At 49.7% G+C, this 20,332-nt stretch overlaps 1 protein-coding gene across 5 annotated transcripts in view; it reads left to right on the top strand.

Moving 5' to 3' along the window:
- GAS7 (growth arrest specific 7) overlaps nucleotides 1–20,332 on the top strand; it is a 209,806-nt gene that overhangs the window by 83,880 nt on the left and 105,594 nt on the right. Inside the window, exons 1-2 of one of the 5 annotated variants that reach the window (XM_041771062.1) lie at nucleotides 3,053–3,148; nucleotides 4,975–5,106. The exons of 2 other annotated variants lie outside the window; for them this stretch is intronic. In XM_041771062.1, the coding sequence (XP_041626996.1) occupies nucleotides 5,071–5,106 (36 nt within the window). In that variant the 5' untranslated portion in view covers nucleotides 3,053–3,148; nucleotides 4,975–5,070. Of the gene's footprint in view, nucleotides 1–3,015; nucleotides 3,149–3,904; nucleotides 4,007–4,974; nucleotides 5,107–20,332 lie in introns of those variants that run through there. 2 more of the 5 variants (XM_041771065.1, XM_041771068.1) reach the window with 2 other exon arrangements.

The raw sequence follows: 20,332 nt of genomic DNA, 5'->3' as shown, positions 1-20,332 counted from the left end.
ATTGTGGCAACCAGGAAATGTCTCTGGACATTTCAGAAGCACTGGGTCTAGGGAGCACCACATTGTTTCCCCAGAAAACCATGGGTGGGGGTGGGGTGGGGGAGGATTTCTGTGTTCTGCAATGAGAATGAGGGTGGGAGTGTGGATGTCCGGCAAGTCTGGTTCTGGGAGGAACCAGTGGTATAAAATGGAGTGGGTGCCACAACCGCTCCCCCAACTCCCCCCAGAGGCTCCTGGAGCTGTCACACTATCATTAACGGCACAGCGTTCCTGTGCTTGTGCATATTTGGACAGAACTAGAAGCTGAGCTATCTTCCAACTGCACCATAAAAGAGAATATAAAAACTCAATAAAACACTGAAATGTCAGCCGAGGTAGCATTGCTAGCAGAGGCCTTGGCTGGGAGGGACAGCACACTGGGTGCCCTTGGCAGTTTGTGGAAGTCGTGGGCGGGAAGGAGAGGCCGGGGAGCCCAGCCCATGCTAGGGGCCACCAAGCCTGAGCCCTGGGCCAAACACACAGCCCCCTGGACCCAACCTCAAGGCTGTGATGCTGTTTATTTTGCTGAATATGACATTCATGTGGTTCTGACTTCTTCTCTGTGATCCGTCATCTCCGTATACTTTTGGAGCCATAAACCAAGCAAAGCGGCTTTGAAGTCATTGTTCCGGGGTAAGTAGGAAGTTATGCTTTGCCAGGGTTCTTTGGGGGCAACCACGATGCGCCCTTTGACTTGAGAAGTGCTCCAGGAACTGAGTGTGAAGTGGACTGGCGAGGTCCATTCTGGTCCTGGCTCAGGAGCTAGGATGGACCAGAACAGAGGAGTGGGTATGCACAGCCACAGGCCCCTCCCTGGTCCTCAGTTGGTGGCAACCACTCTTCCTCCTAGGTGTCCTGATGCAGCAACAGATGGTTCTGTGTTACCTCCTGCTTGCTGCTTCAGGTGCTCAGACGGAGCTCTGGCCCTTGCCTCCTCCTTGGGGTAGGCTGGAAAGCAGAAGTTAGAAAAGAAATTTTAAAAAAGAAGAAAGAGTCCAGAAACATGTGTGATACGGAGGAAGACGTTGTCTGTTTCCATGGCATTTTGACGTGGAAGGGACATGGGCCAGACCTATTCCTGATGGGCTGGCCTCGCTGGATCAAACCATATACAGAGGCTGGTGGTTCCCAAATTTCAACATGCAGTAGAGTCACTCCCCAGGAGGGCTTGTTAAAACAGACTGCAGGACCCGCTTGCAGAGTTCCCGATTCAGGAGGGCTAGGCTGAGACCCAAGGGTTTGTCCCTTCTAACAAATTCCCAGGTGATACTGATGCAACTAGCAGGCCCAAGGTCGAGAACTTTTGGTTTAGGACAAGAAGAGGGTCTTTGCAATGAAAACTGGTACTGATAACGAACAGTTCTCAGGACTCTACAGTGGGTGCACTGGGACCCCATGGTTGATCTGAACACCACTACGAGGAGACTATGCCATCCACTGTGTGATTTTTTTCCCCTACAAGGTGAAAAATTGCCTTTTTTCAATTGTCATGCAGTAACATGGATTTTTTTTGAGTGTACAATTCTACACATGTATAAATTGATGTAACCACACCCTCCACCAGGATATAGAATAATTCCATCACCCCAGGAGCCTCCCTCTTGCTCCCTCTCTGCTCTCACTGCCATCTCCACCCCCCACAAGTCATTCATACCTGTTTCTTTGTCTTTTTGAGCACATCACGTAAATAGGATTGTACAGTATGTAACCTTCTGAGACTGGCTTCTCCACAGCCACATGTGAGATGCTCCAGGTCACTACATCCATCGTTGGTTCCTTTGTGTTGGGAGTCGGGGCCCACCATATGGACGTATGGTGGCCTGTTCTTTATTGCCTGTCGTTGGTCTTTGGGTTGCTTCCAGTTTGGGGTGACTATGAATAAAGCTGCTATGCATATTCGCATTTATGCATGAGATTTTGTGTGGACATGTCTCCCTTCCTCTTGGGTACATACTAAGGAGAGGGATGACTGGCTTGTATGGTGTGAATGTTAACCTTATAGGAAATCACCACACTGCTCTCCAGCAGGGTTGCACCATTTTGCATTCCCAGCAGTGTCTGGGACTTCCAGCCACTCCGCATCCTTGCTGACACTTGGGGTTTGTCATTTTTTTAAAAATTCCATTCGTTCTAGATCAGGCCTGGTTTTAAAATGTGTGGATGAATCTCAGAAAGGCTCAGACTTGTCCAAGGTCCCAGCCTCTTGGTGGCTCCTTGGCTCCAGGCCTTTTACCTTGAAGGCTGTGAACATTCTGGGTGGTGGTTGCACTGTACGGGAGCTAGGAAGCCAGAGCTTCTGAGTGTGACTGGAGTTCCCACAACATCCAGGGCATATGTATGGGAGAGTAAGGCCCTTGACCAGAGACTAGGGAATCCAGAAGAAAGCAGAAAAAAGAGATTACCCAGAAGGAAAGAGGTACATCCTAGCATCACAGAGGTGGAAGGCACTAGGCTACTTCTCCGTCCCTATGCTCCTCGGCCCCCATCTTATTTTTAGGCTGAGGCTCAGAGAGATGAAACAGCTGGCCAGATGGGCTCACTGTGTCTCTTGACTCTACGCCTGTGGCAGAAGCCACCTTTGTTTCAGGGCCACCAGCGGGTCCCCCTTGATGCTGGAAGAGTAGAGCTTTTGCAAATTGATGTACCTGGTCAGGATCGTCATACTCCCTTGGTGCCCTGGCCTCGGGTCTGCTCCAGGCAGGAGTTGGCATTAGGAAGGGGGCTTTGAAGGGGCGGCCATGGTCACAACTGAACCAGAGCCGGTGACTTAATGGGAGGGAGGGAGGTTCAACTGAAGGGAAGGTCCTTTCTCCAGAGGCCATCCCGCCCACCCTCAAGGGGACCGGGCGCAGCTGCCCTGGAAGGCTGTGGACATGCTTTCCCGATTGCAGAATACTTCTCTTTCGTTTTGAATATCATTTGTTTGGTTGCCATGGCAACGCCAAGTCTCTATTTTAATGCTAACCTGCGTGGCTGCAACTTTCTATATATAAATGCTGCTTTGCACAGTGAATTAGCTGATGCCACGGGAAGCAGTGGATGTGGAGACGGTGGCAGCAAATGACCAGTGTGTCAGCTTTGCAAGAGGAGGGACTGCAGCGGGGCTGAGGTGAGTGGGAGCCCTGGGGCAGGTGCTCGAAGCTCATTGGAGCCCAGGGACAGCCAGGTGGCCCCGCCAGGCCTGGTGTAGGGAAGCCTGCCCTGGAGAACCTCTGTGGCCAGGTGCTGGGCTCTGCTCTGGAGGAACCCAGGCTGATTCTTGTCTGCCTTCCTCCTTCCTTCACTGAGTCTGGGTCTCATGGTGGGGGGAACCCCGAGGCTTGAGAGAGCGCAAGCCACTTGGGCGGGGGTGGTATCTGCGGTGCACTTGGTGGAAAGCGAGTTCTTCTTGTTGTCTTCAACTTACCTTGGTTCTCTGTTCAGGATCTCCACCTCTTCTGTTTTGTTTTTTTCTTAATTCCTGAGTGTGGCCAGGCCTTCCTGGGGCCAAATGGGTCCTGCCAAGTGGTGCCAGTAGAGTCCTCGGGAGAAGCCTGGAAGGGGCTTTGAGAGTCAGCAGGGTCAGTCTACTGGGGGAAGCCCAGAGAGGTGCTGTGACCTGCCAGATGTCACACAGCTGGTCAGAGACAGAGTGGGACAGCAGTCAGGTCCACAGGGATCTTCCGATGAGGGTGAGGGGGCACATTCTGTTGTGGAGTCGGGACTGCCGTGGGTGTACACTCCAGAGCTACGGGGGCTGCAGAGCGGGAAGCACAAGCTGGGGGGGGGGATGGGTATGTAACAAACACAAGATTATGTAACAGCATCTGAAGCCTCTTAAGGCTTCTGGAAAGTACATGCAGGTGGGAGTCTAGGAAACAGGGATTGGTCTGGAGTCAGACACTTCCTGTGTGACAGTTGTGTTAGCTTCTCTCGACTTCCCTGCCTGAGCACCGGGTGTACAGATTCTCCTTGCAGCCCTGTTCTGGTGAGTCCATGTTGCAGCAAGTGTGAACCTGCCAGGGACCTTGATCAGGCCCTGATGAGGGGGTGATGCGTCCGAGCACAGAGCAGTTCGGAAACTACACGGCTCCGTCCCCCCATGGCAGGGATGGGGTGCTGCCAGGAGCAGAGGAGTTCTCTGAAGATGGGGATTGAAGCAAAACGCGGTACAATTTTATCATATTAGAAAGTCTCGCTCGGGCTGCTGCTTCTTTGACATTAAGCGTTCGACAGATATTTTAAGTGCATTGGATCCAGAGGCTGGGACCCTCTTCTTGAAAAGAGAAGATCTGAGGGCGCCTGGGTGGCTGGTGGAGCGTCTCCCTTCGGCTCAGGTCGTGATCCCGGGGTCCTGGGATCGAGTTCCGCATCGGGCTTCCTGCTCACTGGGGAGTCTGCTTCTCCCTCTGCCTCTGCCCCTACTCATGTTCTCTCTCTCGCTCTCTCTCAAATAAATAAATAACCAACCAATCAATCAATCTTTTAAAAAGAGAGAGAGAGAGAGAGAGAAGACCGAGGATGCTAAGTGCCCGGGAGGGGCACACACTCCTGGGAGGCTGGGAGAACTGGGAGCATTTCTCTCTGCCTGGGTGGGTCTCAAAAAGTGAAGCAAAGGAACCTTTTAGAGGAATTTCTGATGGAGAGGCAGGTAAAGAAAGGGGTCCCTAATGAAAGGAGCTCTCGACCTGGTAGAGCAGCGTGTCGGGATCTGTGAGTCGCGAGCCGCACGCTGCATGTGATCAGCGTTAAGCAGCACGGAAGCCGGATGGCGGGGTGCCGGAGGGCATCGCACGCGGTAGGGCGTGCGCCGCTGCGCGGAACTTGGGCTTCGTGTGTCTGTTGGGTTGTGAAGGGGAATGGGCTCTGCACTGCGGGGTGAGACTTTGAGAAACAGAGCTGGGAAACTGCCTGGCCTTGGGTGGTGCCTGAATGAGCCCGAATTTTCTCCTGCAGATACATGGCCGTGGATCTCCTTCCCAGGGAAAAGCCGGCAGGAGAGAGGAAGGCTTCTGAGCAAGAGCCCCACGCGATCATCATTTTGAGACGTGGATGTGGTGTCGTGTGCAGCGCAGATGGGGCGGCAGGGCAGTGGGGGAGTGTGAGGTGTGGGGGTGGGTTGGTGGCGGCCGTCCTCCCCGGGCTCCGAGGTCCAGAGGACAGCTTCCTGTGGGTGGACTGAGAAGGACATTGTGATTCTTGCAACAGTTGCCCCAATCACCCTGCATTCGTCCCAGAGGCTCCAGAGCCCCGCAGCTCTGTGTCGTGCACTTCCTCCCACCAGGATGGGTCCAGTCTGCCTTCCCACCAGGCACTCACTGGGGTGCAGGGGTGCTGGCTTCCAGCTACTTGGTCGTGCTGCTCCAAGGCAATCTCTCTGCTCACAGGGGCAACAGTGTCATCTTGCCTTTGGACGTGTGGATGGATGCACATCTGTCCTTCCTGAGGCTGCTGGGCCTGGCTCCCTCAGCAGGGTACCCAATCTCAAAGCTGCTGCTGTTTTTTTTTTTTTTTTAAAGATTTTATTTATTTATTCATGAGAGACAGAGAGAGGCAGAGACACAGGCAGAGACACAGGCAGACGGAGAAGCAGGCTTCATGCGGGGAGCCTGATGCAAGACTCAATCCCAGGACCCCGAGGTCACGCCCTGAGCCCAAGGCAGATGATCAACCAGAGGGCCACCCAGGTGCTCCCCAATCTCTAACCTTCTATCAGGCTGCTTAGTGCATGGCTTTGCCTTTGACGCCATCTCTGCCCTGCTCCCTGCTGGTGGTGCATGCCTCACTCCTTAGGCCATATTGCTTCCTTATGCACCTGCTCCCCTTCCAAACCTTCTGATCAGCTGATGGGGTGCCACTTTCCCATAAACAGAGCAGGACGGCCTTTCAGAGGCACTCGTGCCCCAGAAATCTTGTCTCGTGCTTCCCTTCCAAGGAAAGTGAGACCCAGGCGGGGGCGCATAGCTCTGGGGTGAGAGGAAGTCAGCCACACATTTGCGGCTCTTAGGATCCCTGGACGCGGGTGCCCAGCTGCAGCCGGCAGGCAGTGTTGGTGGTAAGAGGTCTCCGCCAAGGGATGGTTACCGTGGAGTGGGAGCAACTAATTCATGCTCTTAGTCTAGGATGGTGGTATTCGATTCTTTAAAAGCCAGGGAGCCCTCTCTCCAAACAAGTGCTTCTGCAGATACCCAGCAATTTTGCAACGAGCTGCACATCGGTGGCCAATGGGCAGAATGAAGTTCGGGACCGTGGGAGGTTTTGTGGTTGTTTTATTTTGTTTTTGCCCGTGGTTTCATTTTAAAGCCACTGAGTTGGTTTGCCAACATCTAAAAAATCATCAGATTACACATTCAAGATTCAGATTCCTGGTGTCTCATGCAAAAAAAAAAAAAATGAGCAGCTTTGGTGACCCCCATCCTGGGCGCCCTGCAAGTGTCAATGTGCTGGTCACAAGGGGTAGGTTTTCCAGAGTGCCACAATTCTCACCCATCTCTGCTGTTCACCAGCACAAGACCGGTGATGGGATAGTGACCATCATTTGTTTTTTTAAAGACTTATTTATTTTAGAGAGAGGGCAAGAGGAGGGGCGGAGGGAGAAAGAGAGAATCCCAAGCAGACTCCCTGCCAATTGCTGAGCCCGATGTGGGGCTCGATCTCAGCAACCCCGAGATCGTGACCTGAGCCAAAATCAAGAGTCGGCCACTCAACCAACCGAGCCACCCAGGTTGCCCGTCATTTTTTTTTTTTATTTTTTCAAATTGAGGTAAAATTGCTACGTAACATTTGTAAGTGTGGAGTGTAGGTACAACGTTCTATTTCAGCGTCCGTCTGTGCTACAGAGAGATCACCCTCAAAAGTCTAGTTAACATCCATCACCGAACAACTGACGCCTCTACCCATTTTGTCCACCCCCAGCCCCCTTTCCTTCTGGTAAACATCGGTGGGTTTTCTGTATCTGTGACTGCACGTATGAGGGAAATCATATAGTATTTATCTTTCTCCATCTGACTTGCTTCACTGAGCATAACGCCCTCCAGATCTATTCACTAGTTCTGCTCTGATCTTTATTATTTCTTTCCTTCTGCTAACTTTAGGCTTCGTCTGTGCTTCTTTTTCTCGTTCCCTTAGGACATAAAATTAGATTGAGATTGTTCTTGTTTATCAGGCCAGTCTGTATCGCTATGAACTTGCCTCTTAGAACTGCTTTTGCCGCATCCTATGGATTTCGTTCTGTTGTGATTCTGTTTTTAATGGTCTTTAGGTATTATTTGATTTCTTCTTTATTTCTCTGGTGAGCCCTTGGTTGTTGGCATGTTGTTTCATCTCCCCACGTTTGCGGTTTTTCCAGTTTTCTCCTTGTAAATTGATTGTTAGTTTCATACTATTGTGGTAGGGCAGGATGCTTGATTGGATTTCTGTGGTCTTCAATTTTTTTGAGACTCGTTTTGTGGCCTGATATTTGATCTATACTGGAATATGTTCCATTTGATCTATCCTGGACTATGTCCCATGTGCACTTGAGAAGAAGGTGTGTTCTGTTGCCCTTGGATGGAATGTTCTGTGTGTCTGAGGCTCAGAATGTGGATAGAGTGCCTGCGCTCAGTACTGTCATGTTGCATCCTTTTAAGACCAAGAGGTGAGGAGAGACAGGGATCCCTAGCTGAAGAAAAGGAGTTGAGGGTTTCACCCCACATGACTCCTGGCATGGTCCCATGCATGCTTCAAGGGCTAGAGTTGTTTCCTTTTGTGGGATCTCAGCAAATCCTAATCCCTTTTTATCCAGCCACGTGCTCTTCAAGCACTTCTGCCTGTGGGTCCCATTGGTGTAACAGTGATGAATAAGCCCCAGTGCCTTTGACTGTCATAGAAAGAAAGATAATAATCACTGGGATCTCTTCTTATGGGAGAAGTGGTGTGTGACCCTAGCAGACAACGGATTGAATGATGTCGAGAGAGATCAGGCTGGCTGCTCAAGCACATCAGAGGTAACCAGGCATTTGTGGGCTGGGAGTCCTTGGGGGAAAATAATATACCAGTTCATTTTTTAAAAAGATTTTATTTATTTATTTATTCATGAGAGACACACAGAGAGAGGCAGAGACACAGGAAGAGGAAGAAGCAGGCTCCATGCAGGGAGGGAGCCCGATGCAGGGCTTGATCCCAGGACCCCAAAGTCATGACCTGAGCCGAAGGCAGACACTCAACCACTGGGCCACCCAGTCATCCCAATATACCAGTTCTTTAAAAAGTATGGGTAAGAACCAACCACATGTGTACATTCCACATCGAGCATTGGTCGCTCAGACTGCTTTTGTCATGGATGATTACCTCTGGCCTCTGTCCATGTTCTCTCTGGCTAAAAAACTTGAATTACGTTGGTGGACAAATTAGGCAACTGGGACAGTGAGTCTTTTCTGAACGTATTTACTTGGAGGGCCATAGGCCCAAGAGGGGCCTGGTGACCCTTCCCCAAGCCTTGTCTGGTTCCTTTGTGATTTGGGGGCCCCTGACAGTATTTTAGCATGTAAGTAGGCTCCACACCCTTCATGGAGCCCAGTGTGGGGCCTGAACTCCTGATCCCGAGATCAAGACCCAAGACCTGAGGTGAGATCAAGAGTTGGACACTTTACAAAAAAAAAAAAAAAAAGAGTTGGACACTTTACCCACTGAACCACCCAGGCACCCCTTTTACCCACTGAACCACCCAGGCACCCCTGCCTATACCTTTTTGTCTCCTGCTCTTCCTGTATCCTCCCATCGGTGGCCAGGTGTCCCCAGGGAGATAAGACACCCACTTCTAGGGGGACTGGCAGGTCCTACTCAGACACTGGGGGGATCGCCATCCATTCCTCATGGTGTGAATATTGGGTATGTTTTCTGTGTCCGGGGACACATTTGAGTAGAATACCGTTCTTGATCTTGGGGAGTGAGGACCACTCACCGTAGCTGTGCAAACTAGAGCAGCCTTGGAGGTAGGAGAGGACCAGTGCACCTGTGAGGGAAGGTATGGCTAGGGCCTGGGGCTGCATCTCCCAGAGGACAGCAAGAGGTGAGGTGCTAGGCCCACCAGACAAAGCAAGGCAGGTCCCCATCGCAGCTGGAGCTTTGAATGCAGACTGGCCTTGCCTGCTTGCACGGAAGGCTGCTCTCAGATTGTGGTTCTCAGTCAACATCTTTCACCCTGGCTGCTGGTCAGGGCTCATTTCCGTGGAGATATTTATCTTGGTTCTTTCCTCCCCTCCTCTGGCACCTCTCCCTCCAGTTAGCAAACGAGGCCTCCCGCTGGCCATCAGCCACCACCCTCTACCATGTGAAGTTGATAGGGGCTTGGCTGCCCGTGGCCTCACTCGAACTTCTCCCTGGAATATTTGCCCTCGGATAGAGGATTTTCGGTCACTGGGTGTGTTGGGAGTGGCCTGCAGTGAGGGGGCAATTGCATTGTTCTTGGAGACAGGACACCAGGTTCAAATGGGTTGTGTCCTCTGTGTTGTAAAACCTTGGGGAAGACCTCCACTTATTCGATTGTGGAAGGAAATTAAGGTACTTCTCTACAGTGGGCACCTGGGGGCGTTGCTCAGTGGTTGAGCATCTGCTTTTGGCTCAGGGCGTGATCCTGGGGTCCTGGGATCGAGTCCCACATTGGGCTCCCCACAGGGAGGCTTCTTCTCCAGACTCTGTCTCTCTCATAAATAAATAAATAAAATCTTTAAAAAAAAAAAAAGAATATTTCCCTATAGCGTTCTTGTGAGGGTCAACTAGGCTACAAGATGCATGAGTGGCCAGCTTTCCAGAGGCCCCAGCGGACATGGCATGTGTGGGGGTCCATGGATTTGACTGTCCTCTTCTGATGGTCCTCTAGATCCTAAACTTGTCCGCTGAGCCTAGTAATTCCGTTTCCCATGCCATTCCTCTTGCTCCTTTGATGAGCTTAGTTGTGTACAGACGGTAGAGGTGCCAGCCTGCACACATTAGCCTGGGCTGTTGGGAAAAACCCAGTCGGTGCCATGGGAGTGACTCAGCGCTGTGATCTCAGGCTGTTGACTTTCCCCAAGGGTTGCTCAGTGATGGGAACATATGGGGCAAAGCTAGCATTTCTGGAGTTGCAACGGTGGTTTGGGCCTTCAGGTCTTTGCAAGAATTCTGGGAAGGCGATGGTGCCATTTCCATTTGTATGTGCAGGAAAGAGAAAAGATGAGTTTCAAAGAGGTGAACTGACTTGCCTGAGATTATGTGGCTGGAAGGCTGTGGAAGGCGTCCTTGAACTTCCTCAATGCCTGGCTGGAGGTTAGAAGCTGGGTTTGGGGACAAGCCAATGGATGACTGTGGCTGGTCTCTGGGGTTGCGTCTGCTGTTTGTCCTCGCCCACACCTCCAACCCGTCCATGCACACCTTGTTTTGGGAATTTCTGTTGCAGAGTGGCAGTTGTGGTTTCTGGAAGTTTCTGGAATCTTCCAGACCCCCTCATTGGAATGGGGCTTTGCATTTCAATGAGTGGAAAAAGAGGCAGAAGAGGATTTGCCAAAGGGAAAATCAAGTGTGTTTGTTCACTCCCCTTGTGTGCACAGATGTTTCCTCCCTCCCTACACAGGGGGCTCCCTGGCTACAAACAGATGGGAAATGGGTCATGGTTGACCAGGGAGCTGGACTAATTGGAGGTCGGCTTGCACAGAGCAGTGTTAGGGTCAGCCTGGGAGTTGTGCTAGGTGGGGCTTTGGCTCTTGCCGTGTTGTGTGACCAGAATTAGTCCTTAGCCATGCCAGCAGCATTAGCACCAAGATTTAAGGCAGCCAGAGAACAAGAAGGAGGCCAGAGAGCAAGAAGGAGGGCACTCTGTGCTGGACTAGGGGAGACTTTGCATCTGTCTCTGGGTTCAGTTTCCTAATCTGTAAAATGGCAGCATGGGATCAGATGATCTCTGGGGTTCCTTCCTTCTCTAATTTTTGTGTCAGCCTTGCACTGGACCAGAAAGTTCTTTACCATTGCCCATTTTGTCTTTTTTTTTTTTTTTAAGATTTTATTTAAAATATTTTTTAAACATTTTATTTAAAATCTCCAAAGAGGGAAATCGTACCACAGCTCCAGAGAGATGTCACCATATGATGACGTGGGCTCCTCTCACCCATTTTATTTTTTATTTTTTAAAGATTTTATTTATTTATTCATGAGAGACACACAGAGAGGCAGAGACACAGGCAGAGGGAGAAGCAAGCTCCCTGCGGGGAGCCGGATACGGGACTTAATCCCAGGACACCGGGATCACGCCTAGTCAAAGGCAGATGCTCAACCGCTGAACCACCCAGATGCCCCTGCCCATTTTGTCTTAATTTATTTTCTTAAAAATAAAATCCCCTCAAGTATCCTTACCCTTTGAAGGATAGTACAACAAACCCTAATCTGATAAACTTCATTTTAGGGGATGGCACCTGAGAAAGGATATATCAAGGGCAGTTTTATTAGGAAATAATCTCTAAATATTTTAAATAGCGCTGTATTCCTTTAGTTAGTTCATGATGGAATAAAGTAAGATTTTTTTTTAAATGCATCAAAACTGGGGCGCCTGGGTGGCTTAAACGTCAGTTAAATCTGTTAACTTAAGTTTAACTAAGTCAGTTAAACATCTGACTCTTGACTTTGGCTCAGGTGATGATTTTGGAGTTGTGAGATCGAGCCTTGCATTGAGGTCCACTCAAGCACAGAGCCTGCTTGAGATCCCCTCTCTCCCTCTCTTTCTGTCTCCACCCCAAAGCATTATAATTAATATGTTCATTATAGAAAATGGAGAAATACAGAAAAGCAGAAATAAGAAAGAGATATTTAGCATTCTTTTCATCCCCCCCCCCTTTTTTGCGTATATATCTGTCTACACAATTGGGATCATATGGTATATTTTAGAATTGAATATGCTGATCTGGGGGGGAAGGCAGTATTTTCTTGATTATAAAAATAACTTTATAAACACATTTAAAAAAATGAAGAAAGGTTTTGACTTGTAAAATTACAAATAAATAAGCATTTTAAATGTGATAAAATGAATACAATTAAGACAGTTGGAGGAATCCCAGAATACAAAGATAACGTGCGTTCACATTTTCCTGGGTTTCCTCAGTGCTCCCTTGGCCGGGATGGGAAGGGAGGGGTATGGGGTGCGTCATTTTCTACCTTTGACATCATGCTGCGTACACTGGTTCTTTTCAATTTTTTTTTTAAGGATTTAATTTATTTATTTGAGAGAGAGAGAGCATGAGCAGAGGGAGAAGCAGGCTCCCTGATGAGCAGGGAGCCTGATGTAGGGCTCGATCCCAGGACCCCAGGATCATGACCTTAGCTGAAGGCAGAGGCTTCACCTGCTGAGCCACCCAGGTGCTCCTGTACTCTGGTTCTTAAAGCAGGAGCAAGTCTTAGAAGGTGATAGAACCTGGGGTTTTGCTGATAGAAAGCATTGGCCCCTGAGTGGCTGATTTGATTGGTCTTTCTGATCTGGGCAGGAGGGGAGGCTTGGTTCATTCAGCGTGAGTTTTGAATATGCACAAGGCCATGTTTCCAGCTCCTTGGCAAGCAGAGTGGCCACGGTGGTGCCCTACACGGCGCAGTGTTGCTGGGGTGGATGAGTGACAGAGGCTTTGTCTGGTGCTGCTCCCAGTGCAAGGTCCCCAAACTTCCAGGAGCAACACCAGTACCAGCACATGCTTGGGCACAAAAGCTGTGACCGGGTGCACATGGCTGGAGGCCTTGATGTCCTAGCCTTGACTGACATTGCAGGAGGAACACGCACCCTGATTCTAGGCTAGGCACGAAGCAGAGGAGGAAGGCCGGGGGAAACACCAGTCACTGGGCATTACCTGCAGGCCAGACAGTCTGTTGGCTGGATTTCTGAGCTGGGGGGTCTGTGCTAAGTAAGTAATGCCTCATGGATGCATTGATGTGGCCCTCTTCTGGGTCATCATCCTCATGGTGATTCCTGCCTCGGTGCCTGGAGAGTACAGGGGTGGCTTCTTCACCCGCATGCAAGCTTAGAGCACCTTCTCTGCCTTTCACGTCAAACGTGAATACAGCTTGGCTGCACGTGTACATGTTGAATCTCAGATGTTTGGAACAAAATCTCATATCTGCAGCTCAGTGTGGCCCACCCTCCAGGAAATGCTTGTTGAGCTCCCATAGTGATGAACGAACAAGACGATGACCACATCCCACGAGGCTTTGACTTGTCTTCTGGCACTTTCTAGCACTTTTAGGCGGCTGATGCCAACCCCTGGGCAAGTCCCTGCCTTCTGGAGCTTGGATTCCCATGGGAAGTGCCCATGGTAGGAGCAGAAGAAAAGTCTGAGGAGAAAACAGGTTTCCCAGCAGTCTTTCTTTTTGCCTCTTTGTGATTTTTAAAACTCTCTTTTGTTATTTTTGCAATCTTTTTTTTTTAACATTTTATTTTATTTTGGAGAGAAGGGGGGAGAGAGAGTGAGAGTGCATCCACATGTGAGCAGGGGGGAGAGGCAGACAGAGAGGGAGAGTTTAGTCTCCTCCACTGAGCAGGGACCCCAGCGTGGGGCTTGATCCCAGGACCCCAGGATCATGACCTGAGCCCAAGGCAGATGCTTAATGGTCTGAGCCACCTAGGTGTCCCCCCCTTTTTTAAATGATTTTATTTATGCAGTTGATTATTGATTTTCGTCTACTTGGTCCAGTCTTTTCTAATAGAACCCTCCTTAAACCTTCCATGCATCACTTTTTTCATGTCCTTACTTTTTTTTTTTTAAAACTTTGCAGTTTGGGGAGATCCTCTGACACGCAGCCTTACATTTTGTTATTTTATTAGGGTTTTTTTAAATCTTTATTTATCCCCAACCATGAATGTGGATTTAAGTGAGCAATTTTCATACAATCCTCACCTATTCTGTTTGTTTTTTCATTGTGTCATCTTTCTTGTTTTGGCCTTTTTCCATTAATGATTTTCTGTTCCTCTTTCAAAGAGGACTTCTTGCTTTCTAACAGTTTCTTGACATTGTCTTCTGAATCGCTTTCAGAGGGGGCGTCCTCCCTTGTGCCGTTAGGATGACGCTCCATCACCCTTCCCTCCCATTCTTGGATCTCTCATTCCTCCTTGTCCACCAAGGCGGTGTCAGTGTAGACGTTGCACAGGCCGCCAGATGCATTATGCATCGTTGGCCTTGGCGCCGTGTGCACGCAGAGGAAGGTTGAATCCTCCATCATAGTTGCTTACCTGTGGGTTCAGTGATGCACACACTTCACAGCCCACTTCTGGTTTTAAAACAGGCTGCCCCCCACCCCACGTGCTGCTGTTTTGCTACCTGCCTCCCCGATGTCCCCAGTTGGCAGAGCGCGAGAGGTCGCATCCCCTAGTGCTGTCCCCGGGCCATGTGCACCGTCAGAGTGCTTACCACCTCTCCCAAGTCCTCCACCCACCTGCACTCCAGCTCACCTGTTTTCTGGATGTCTCTGGACCTGGAATGGACGATGAGGGAGGAGGATCAGTTCTCGGGGCAGCGTCTGTGTCCTGGCGGCTGACCGCTCAGTGCTCAGGTGCATGCGGGTCTGCATCTCAAATTAGAGACCCAGACACAGAAACGTGTGACAGGCTGTTCCTCTTCCCGTAACCGGTCTCTGTTTTGTATAATTGTCACCATTCGCTCCACTGGCGTCACGGTTTCTCGAGTGTTTATTTTTGCCCAGATTCTGACTGTCCACCGTTGTCTTTTTTGAAGCTTATGTAAGTTTTATTTTTGATTCCTATTGTTTTGTTTTCCTCTCATTGCCTTTTTTTTTTAAGAGCAATGCCATTTTCAGAACATGTGATTTTTTTTTTTTTGGAGATTTTATTTATTGAGTTGAGAGAGAGAAAGGGAGACAGCAGGAACAGGAGCAGGAGGGGAGGGGCAGAGGGAGAGGGAGAAGCAGATTCCCTGCTTGAGCAGGGAGCCGGATGTGGGGCTCGATCCCAGGACCCTGAGATCACGACCTGAGCTGAAGGCAGACGCTTCATCAACTGAGCCACCCAGGTGTCCCTCATTGCCTATTTATTTTATTTTTATTTTCATTTTTAAAGATTTTATTTATTTATTCTGGAGAGACACAGAGAGACAGGCAGAGACACAGGCAGAGGGAGAAGCTCCCTGTGGGGAGCCTGATGCGGGACTCAGTCCCAGGACCCCAGGATCATGCCCTGAGCCAAAGGCAGATGCACAACCATTGAGCCACCCAGGCGCCCTTCATTGCCTATTTTATTTTATTTTTTAATTTTTTTTATTTTTTTTCATTGCCTATTTTAATAGGAAGTTGACAGAGGTGTCCGCAGGGCTGTCAGATGGCCCTCACCCTGGGAAAGCCTCTGCTTTTTCCCTTGACTGCCCTCCTGGGTCTCCCAGTGACGACTTGGGCCACACACTGGGGACCTTGCTCCTCCTGTTGCAGGTATGTGGTCAGTGGAGAATTCGAGCTTGGTTTTCTAGGTTTCAGAAAAGAACCTCCCTGGACCATTTCACCGCTGCTCTATGGTAATTCTGCACTTAGCTTGCAACTGTGTTTCTTCAAGGGGGCTGCTTTTACCACTTAGGCTATGGAAGATAATCATAGACCATGTTGTGATGACAGTTGTTTTTTTTTTTTTTTAATTTAAATTCAGTTAGCCAACATAAAGGACATACTTGGTTTCAGATGGAGCGTGCAACGATTTATTGGTTGCGGACAACACCCCAGTGCTCATCACGTCACGTGCCCTCCTTATTGCCTGTCGCCCAGCGACCCCACCCCTGCACCCACCTCCCCGTGATGACAGGTTTTAAGTTATGTTTATTTAAGTGAGGAACAGGGTAAATAACCAATCACATCAGATTCACGTTTCACAGATGCTACTGCTTGGGGTCAGGCTACATCCAAGCTCATTATAAGACAGTTTAAAAAAATTTCTGGGTAAATAATAGGGCAGCTGACACATGGCGACAGCAGACTTGGGACAAGGGAACATGAATGGCTGGAGTTTGGGAGGCATTGAGCTGAGGCATCTCTCAGATGCTGAGCCTGTTAAAGTGGGTGCTGTTTTGATGTGTCCACTTGCTCTTGGGCATCTTTTATGGACGGGGACACGTGGAAACTTTAGAGGGGTCTCAGACCCATCCATGCTGAGGGTAAGAAGGTAACTGCCAAGCCCCTTTTAGGAACCATCCATAGGCCCAGTGGGCCTGAGCCGGCCACTGTTTACTCACAGCCCTGTCCTCTCTCCACCTGCTTCTAGCATCTATCTCAGTCTCTCCCCTCCTGTCTCTGCAGATCCCCAGGCTCACCAGCTCCTCTCTCGTATGCTCAGGACCAGATTTCACGCCCACCTCACTCCCCGGCTCCTCTTTCTGGGATTGGCAGGGGCGAGCATCCACCACCCCTACCCCCACCCCCACCCTGCTCTTCATCAGTGGGCGTCCTCGTTTGCTTTCTGGGACTCATTCCCAGAACTCAATCCATCTCTTGCCCATCCTGGAGCGAGCCTCCGAGTGTGAGGCACGGGGCTGCATCGAGGAGAAGGATGGACACTTGCTTTTGAGGTCTTGGTGAGGGGGCCCAAGGTGGAGAGGGACCCAAGGCATGCTTTGGGAGGAAGGGAGGGAGGGAAGGAGGGAGCAATTGGGCCCAAGAGGTGTCAGGGGGAAGTCTTTGTGCTGCTAAGTGAGACATGTCCCAGGGCTCAGCAATCCATTCTTTCTTCATAAACTGAGTCCAGGGGCACCTGGGTGGCTCAGGGGTTGAGTGTCTGCCTTCAGCTCAGGGCGTGATCCTGGGGTCCCGGGATCAAGTCCCACATGGTGCTCCCTGCAGGGAGCCTGCTTCTCCCTCTGCCTGTGTCCTTGCCTCTCTCTCTGTGTCTCCTGAAGGATTGCAACCCCATCTCCGAGCAGATAGGCCAGCTCCAGTGTCAAGGGCCACACGCAACCTGTCTGCATACGATCACAGCTCTTGGAGCTGGAGTGGACAGGCTGTGAGCTCTACTGTGTATCCCCATACTGGCTTCCACCATGGTTGGATCTCCCCAGGTACTGGTTCCAGTTCCCTTGTCCCCTCCAGAATTGACTTTTACTTCCTCCCTCTTTGCCCACATCTGTTCAACCACCAAGGCTTATTCTGCTTCTCGATTGTCATCCCTCCATTCTGGGAAGGGTCCTTTTCATCTCTGTCGTCGGGCCGATGCCGAGTCTTCTGAGAAGCCTTCTCTGTCCACCCCAGCCCAGCACTGTCGCGCCCTTCTCTGGATCCTGAAGGCTCTCATTGTCTGCTCGCTCACTGCTTAGCACTTAGGAGAGACTCCCTTGCAAAGTTATTTCTGCTTTATCACTTGTGTGTGTGTCTCTGCCTTATCTTCCAAACTGCAGAAACCAAGTCCCCCTAGGTTACAATTGCCTGTGTCTTCCACAGCATTTGGGAAGCAGTTGCTAATAACCATGAGTTGCTTGGTTGATCCCATAGCCAGGGGGCTGCCTCTAAGGGGGCTGGTGACTGTCTTCGAGACTCTGCACTCCAGAGACTGAACGGTCTGGTGAATAATTTTTCCCTTCACGACTGTGAAACATTTAGAAAAAGTGAGTCATCGCCATACCCTGTCTTACTTATTAATTATCATTGTAAGACAACAAACATGATTCGTGCTACAGAGGATGGGAGCCCACAGTGAATGTGGCCTATTTTGGTTGATGGGTTTTTTTTTAATATTTTATTTATTTATTCATGAGAGACACAGAGAGAGGTGCAGAGCCACAGGCAGAGGGAGAGGCAGGCTCCCTGCAGGGACCCCAGTTGATCCCAGGATCACAGGATCACACCCTGAGCCGAAGGCAAATGCTCAACCGCTGAGCCACCCAGACGTCTCTGGTTGATGGTTTTCAACTCAGTTGAGCCAAGGAATAACAACAGAAAGGTTGGCTGCATCAAATTCCATGAAACTTGGAGAAAATGGAGCTCAGTGGAAATGATCGGTGGTCCTTTTGGTGTTCAGATCACGGGTTTCCTACCATCTCTCATTTGTCCGCATAGGAACCTACCTATTTGCAGACCTCAGAAAGAGGAGAAGAAAATGTGCTTTTTGCAGTCAACTCAAATGGTAGGAGATTATCAATACAGCAAACCTCAGGAGACATCTGGTTTGAGAGACAAGCCCAAACCAGAAACCCATGAGAATGTCTTCATGAGTATTATACACCTCGAGATTCTTAGGTTTGGTTGAATCCTAAAGAATAAAACATTTGCAGGCCTCTGGTTTGTTCTGCTTAGCTCAGGTCAGAGCGGATTAGCGTCCCGTTCATAAAGGCCCAGAAAGGTCTCTTGCCATTGGCTGGAGGCTACCCTGGGAACCGTGATGACAATCTCCATGTGTTGCCCGTAGGGCTGCATTATTTTCAGTGATTGTATCTATTCTCTGTGTGTGATGCAGTATCAGAGTGGTGTCAAGCCAAATGGCCTTAAAACTGTCCCCTCTTGGCTGCTATAAAACTGGAAAGTTATAGGCTTTGAGAGCTTCCAATGGTTATTTTAATTCTACAAAGCTTGAAGGACTCAAGGGGAAGGTCTTGGCTGTGTGGCTGCAGATGGAGTTTTGCTTTTACCTTATTGTGCTCTCATGGCCTTGCACAGCTGGACTCCATCCCTAACTATGCCTTCTGTCTCCTTCTATGCCCTCGAATCCTGATGGAAGTGATCCTCATACCGTCCACACTGCTTTCTCTCTGGATCTTTCCTCCTGTGGCTGTGTGGCCTCCTGCCCACCCTTCCTGATCTATCTCAAGAGCTTCTGTTTCCTCCTCTGTTAACTGGGGATAATACTAGAACCTCTGCATTGGTTTGTTGGATACATTACATGATACGAGGCCCAGAGCAAGAGCTCAAGAGAGCTCTGTGTCATCCCTGCAGAGAATCAGAGCTTGACAAGCGGAGAGGAGAAGCAGAGCCCCTGGAGCAGCTCACCCCAGGCTTTGAGAAGAAAGAGAAGAGCTCTGCCTCTGGGGGTGGAAGGAAAAAGACCAGAAAGGGGGGAGTCCAGGGGGAGGCATGTTGCCATTGGCCCTCTGAGTGTGCGCACCCCCAGCAGAGAAGCCCGTGGTTGACATTGGGATGCTGGCTGTGCTGCCTCAGTTTCCCCAAGGTTGAACACCAAATGGACCACCTTGTCTGGCATCTGGTGAAGTTTCTCTCTGGGTGCGGGCTTCACCTTCCCTGGGGGTTCTGTCCCTGTGTATCTCATGATGTGGCTTATGTCCCACTGGTTGGGGCCCCTTGATCTAAACTATCTCTATGGGTCCCAGACTTGTGTATGTGTGTGTGTGTGTGTGTGTGTGTGTGTGTGTGTGTGTGTGAAAATAGACATAACCTAAAATCTACCATTTTAACCATTTTTAAGTGTACGGTTCTGCAGCATCAAGTGCATTCACAATGTTACGTGACCATCACCATCCGCCTCCAGTACTTTGTCATCTTGCTAACGGACACTGTCTCCATTAAACACTAACTCCCTGGCACCCCCCCTCCCACTCCCGCCCTGCCCAGGCTCCTTCTTGTCCTTGGCAATCACCATTCTATTTTTTTGTTTCTCAGAATTTAACTATTGTATTCTAGGCCCCTCATAAAGTAGGACCCTATAGTATCTGCCTTTTTGTGACCAGGTTATTTTGCTTTACCTAATGTCTTTGGGGTCATCCACACTGTAGCCTGGGTGGGAGTTTCATTTCTAAGGTTGAATACCATGCTATTGTATACATATACCACGTTTTGTTTGGCTGTTCGTCCATGAATGGACACACTCGGGCGTTGTTTCCATTCTGTGGTCATTATGAATAATGCTGTAGTACCCGGGGGTGAACAGATACCCGGGTCCCTACTTTCAGTTCTCTTGGATGTATCCCTAGAAGTAGAATTGCTGGATCATATGGTAATTCTGTGTTGGACTTTTTAAGGAACCGCCATATTGTTTTCCATAGCGTCTACACCATTTTACATTCCCACCAGCAAAGGTTCCACTTTTCCCACATCCTCGCCAGTGTTTGCTCTTTCCTGACCTTCCTGTTTTTGTTTGTTTGGGGTGGCCATCCTAATGGGTGTGAGGTGGTACCTCATTTGGGTTTTAATATATGTTTCCCTAGTGATGAGTGATATGGAGCACCTTTCCATGTGCCTGTTGGCCATTTGTGTTTCTTCTTTGGAGAAATGCCCTTTGCCCATTTTTGTTTTTAAGAATTCTTTCTTTCTTTTAGAGAGAGAGAGAGAGAGATAGTGTGAGAGAGAAAGCACACGGGAGGTAGGAGCAAAGGGAGAGGGGAGAGAGAATCTC

The sequence above is a fragment of the Vulpes lagopus genome, chromosome 10 (genome assembly GCF_018345385.1).
Source record: "Vulpes lagopus strain Blue_001 chromosome 10, ASM1834538v1, whole genome shotgun sequence".
Classification (NCBI taxonomy): domain Eukaryota; kingdom Metazoa; phylum Chordata; class Mammalia; order Carnivora; family Canidae; genus Vulpes; species Vulpes lagopus.
This window is presented reverse-complemented; position numbering and strand designations above follow the sequence as displayed.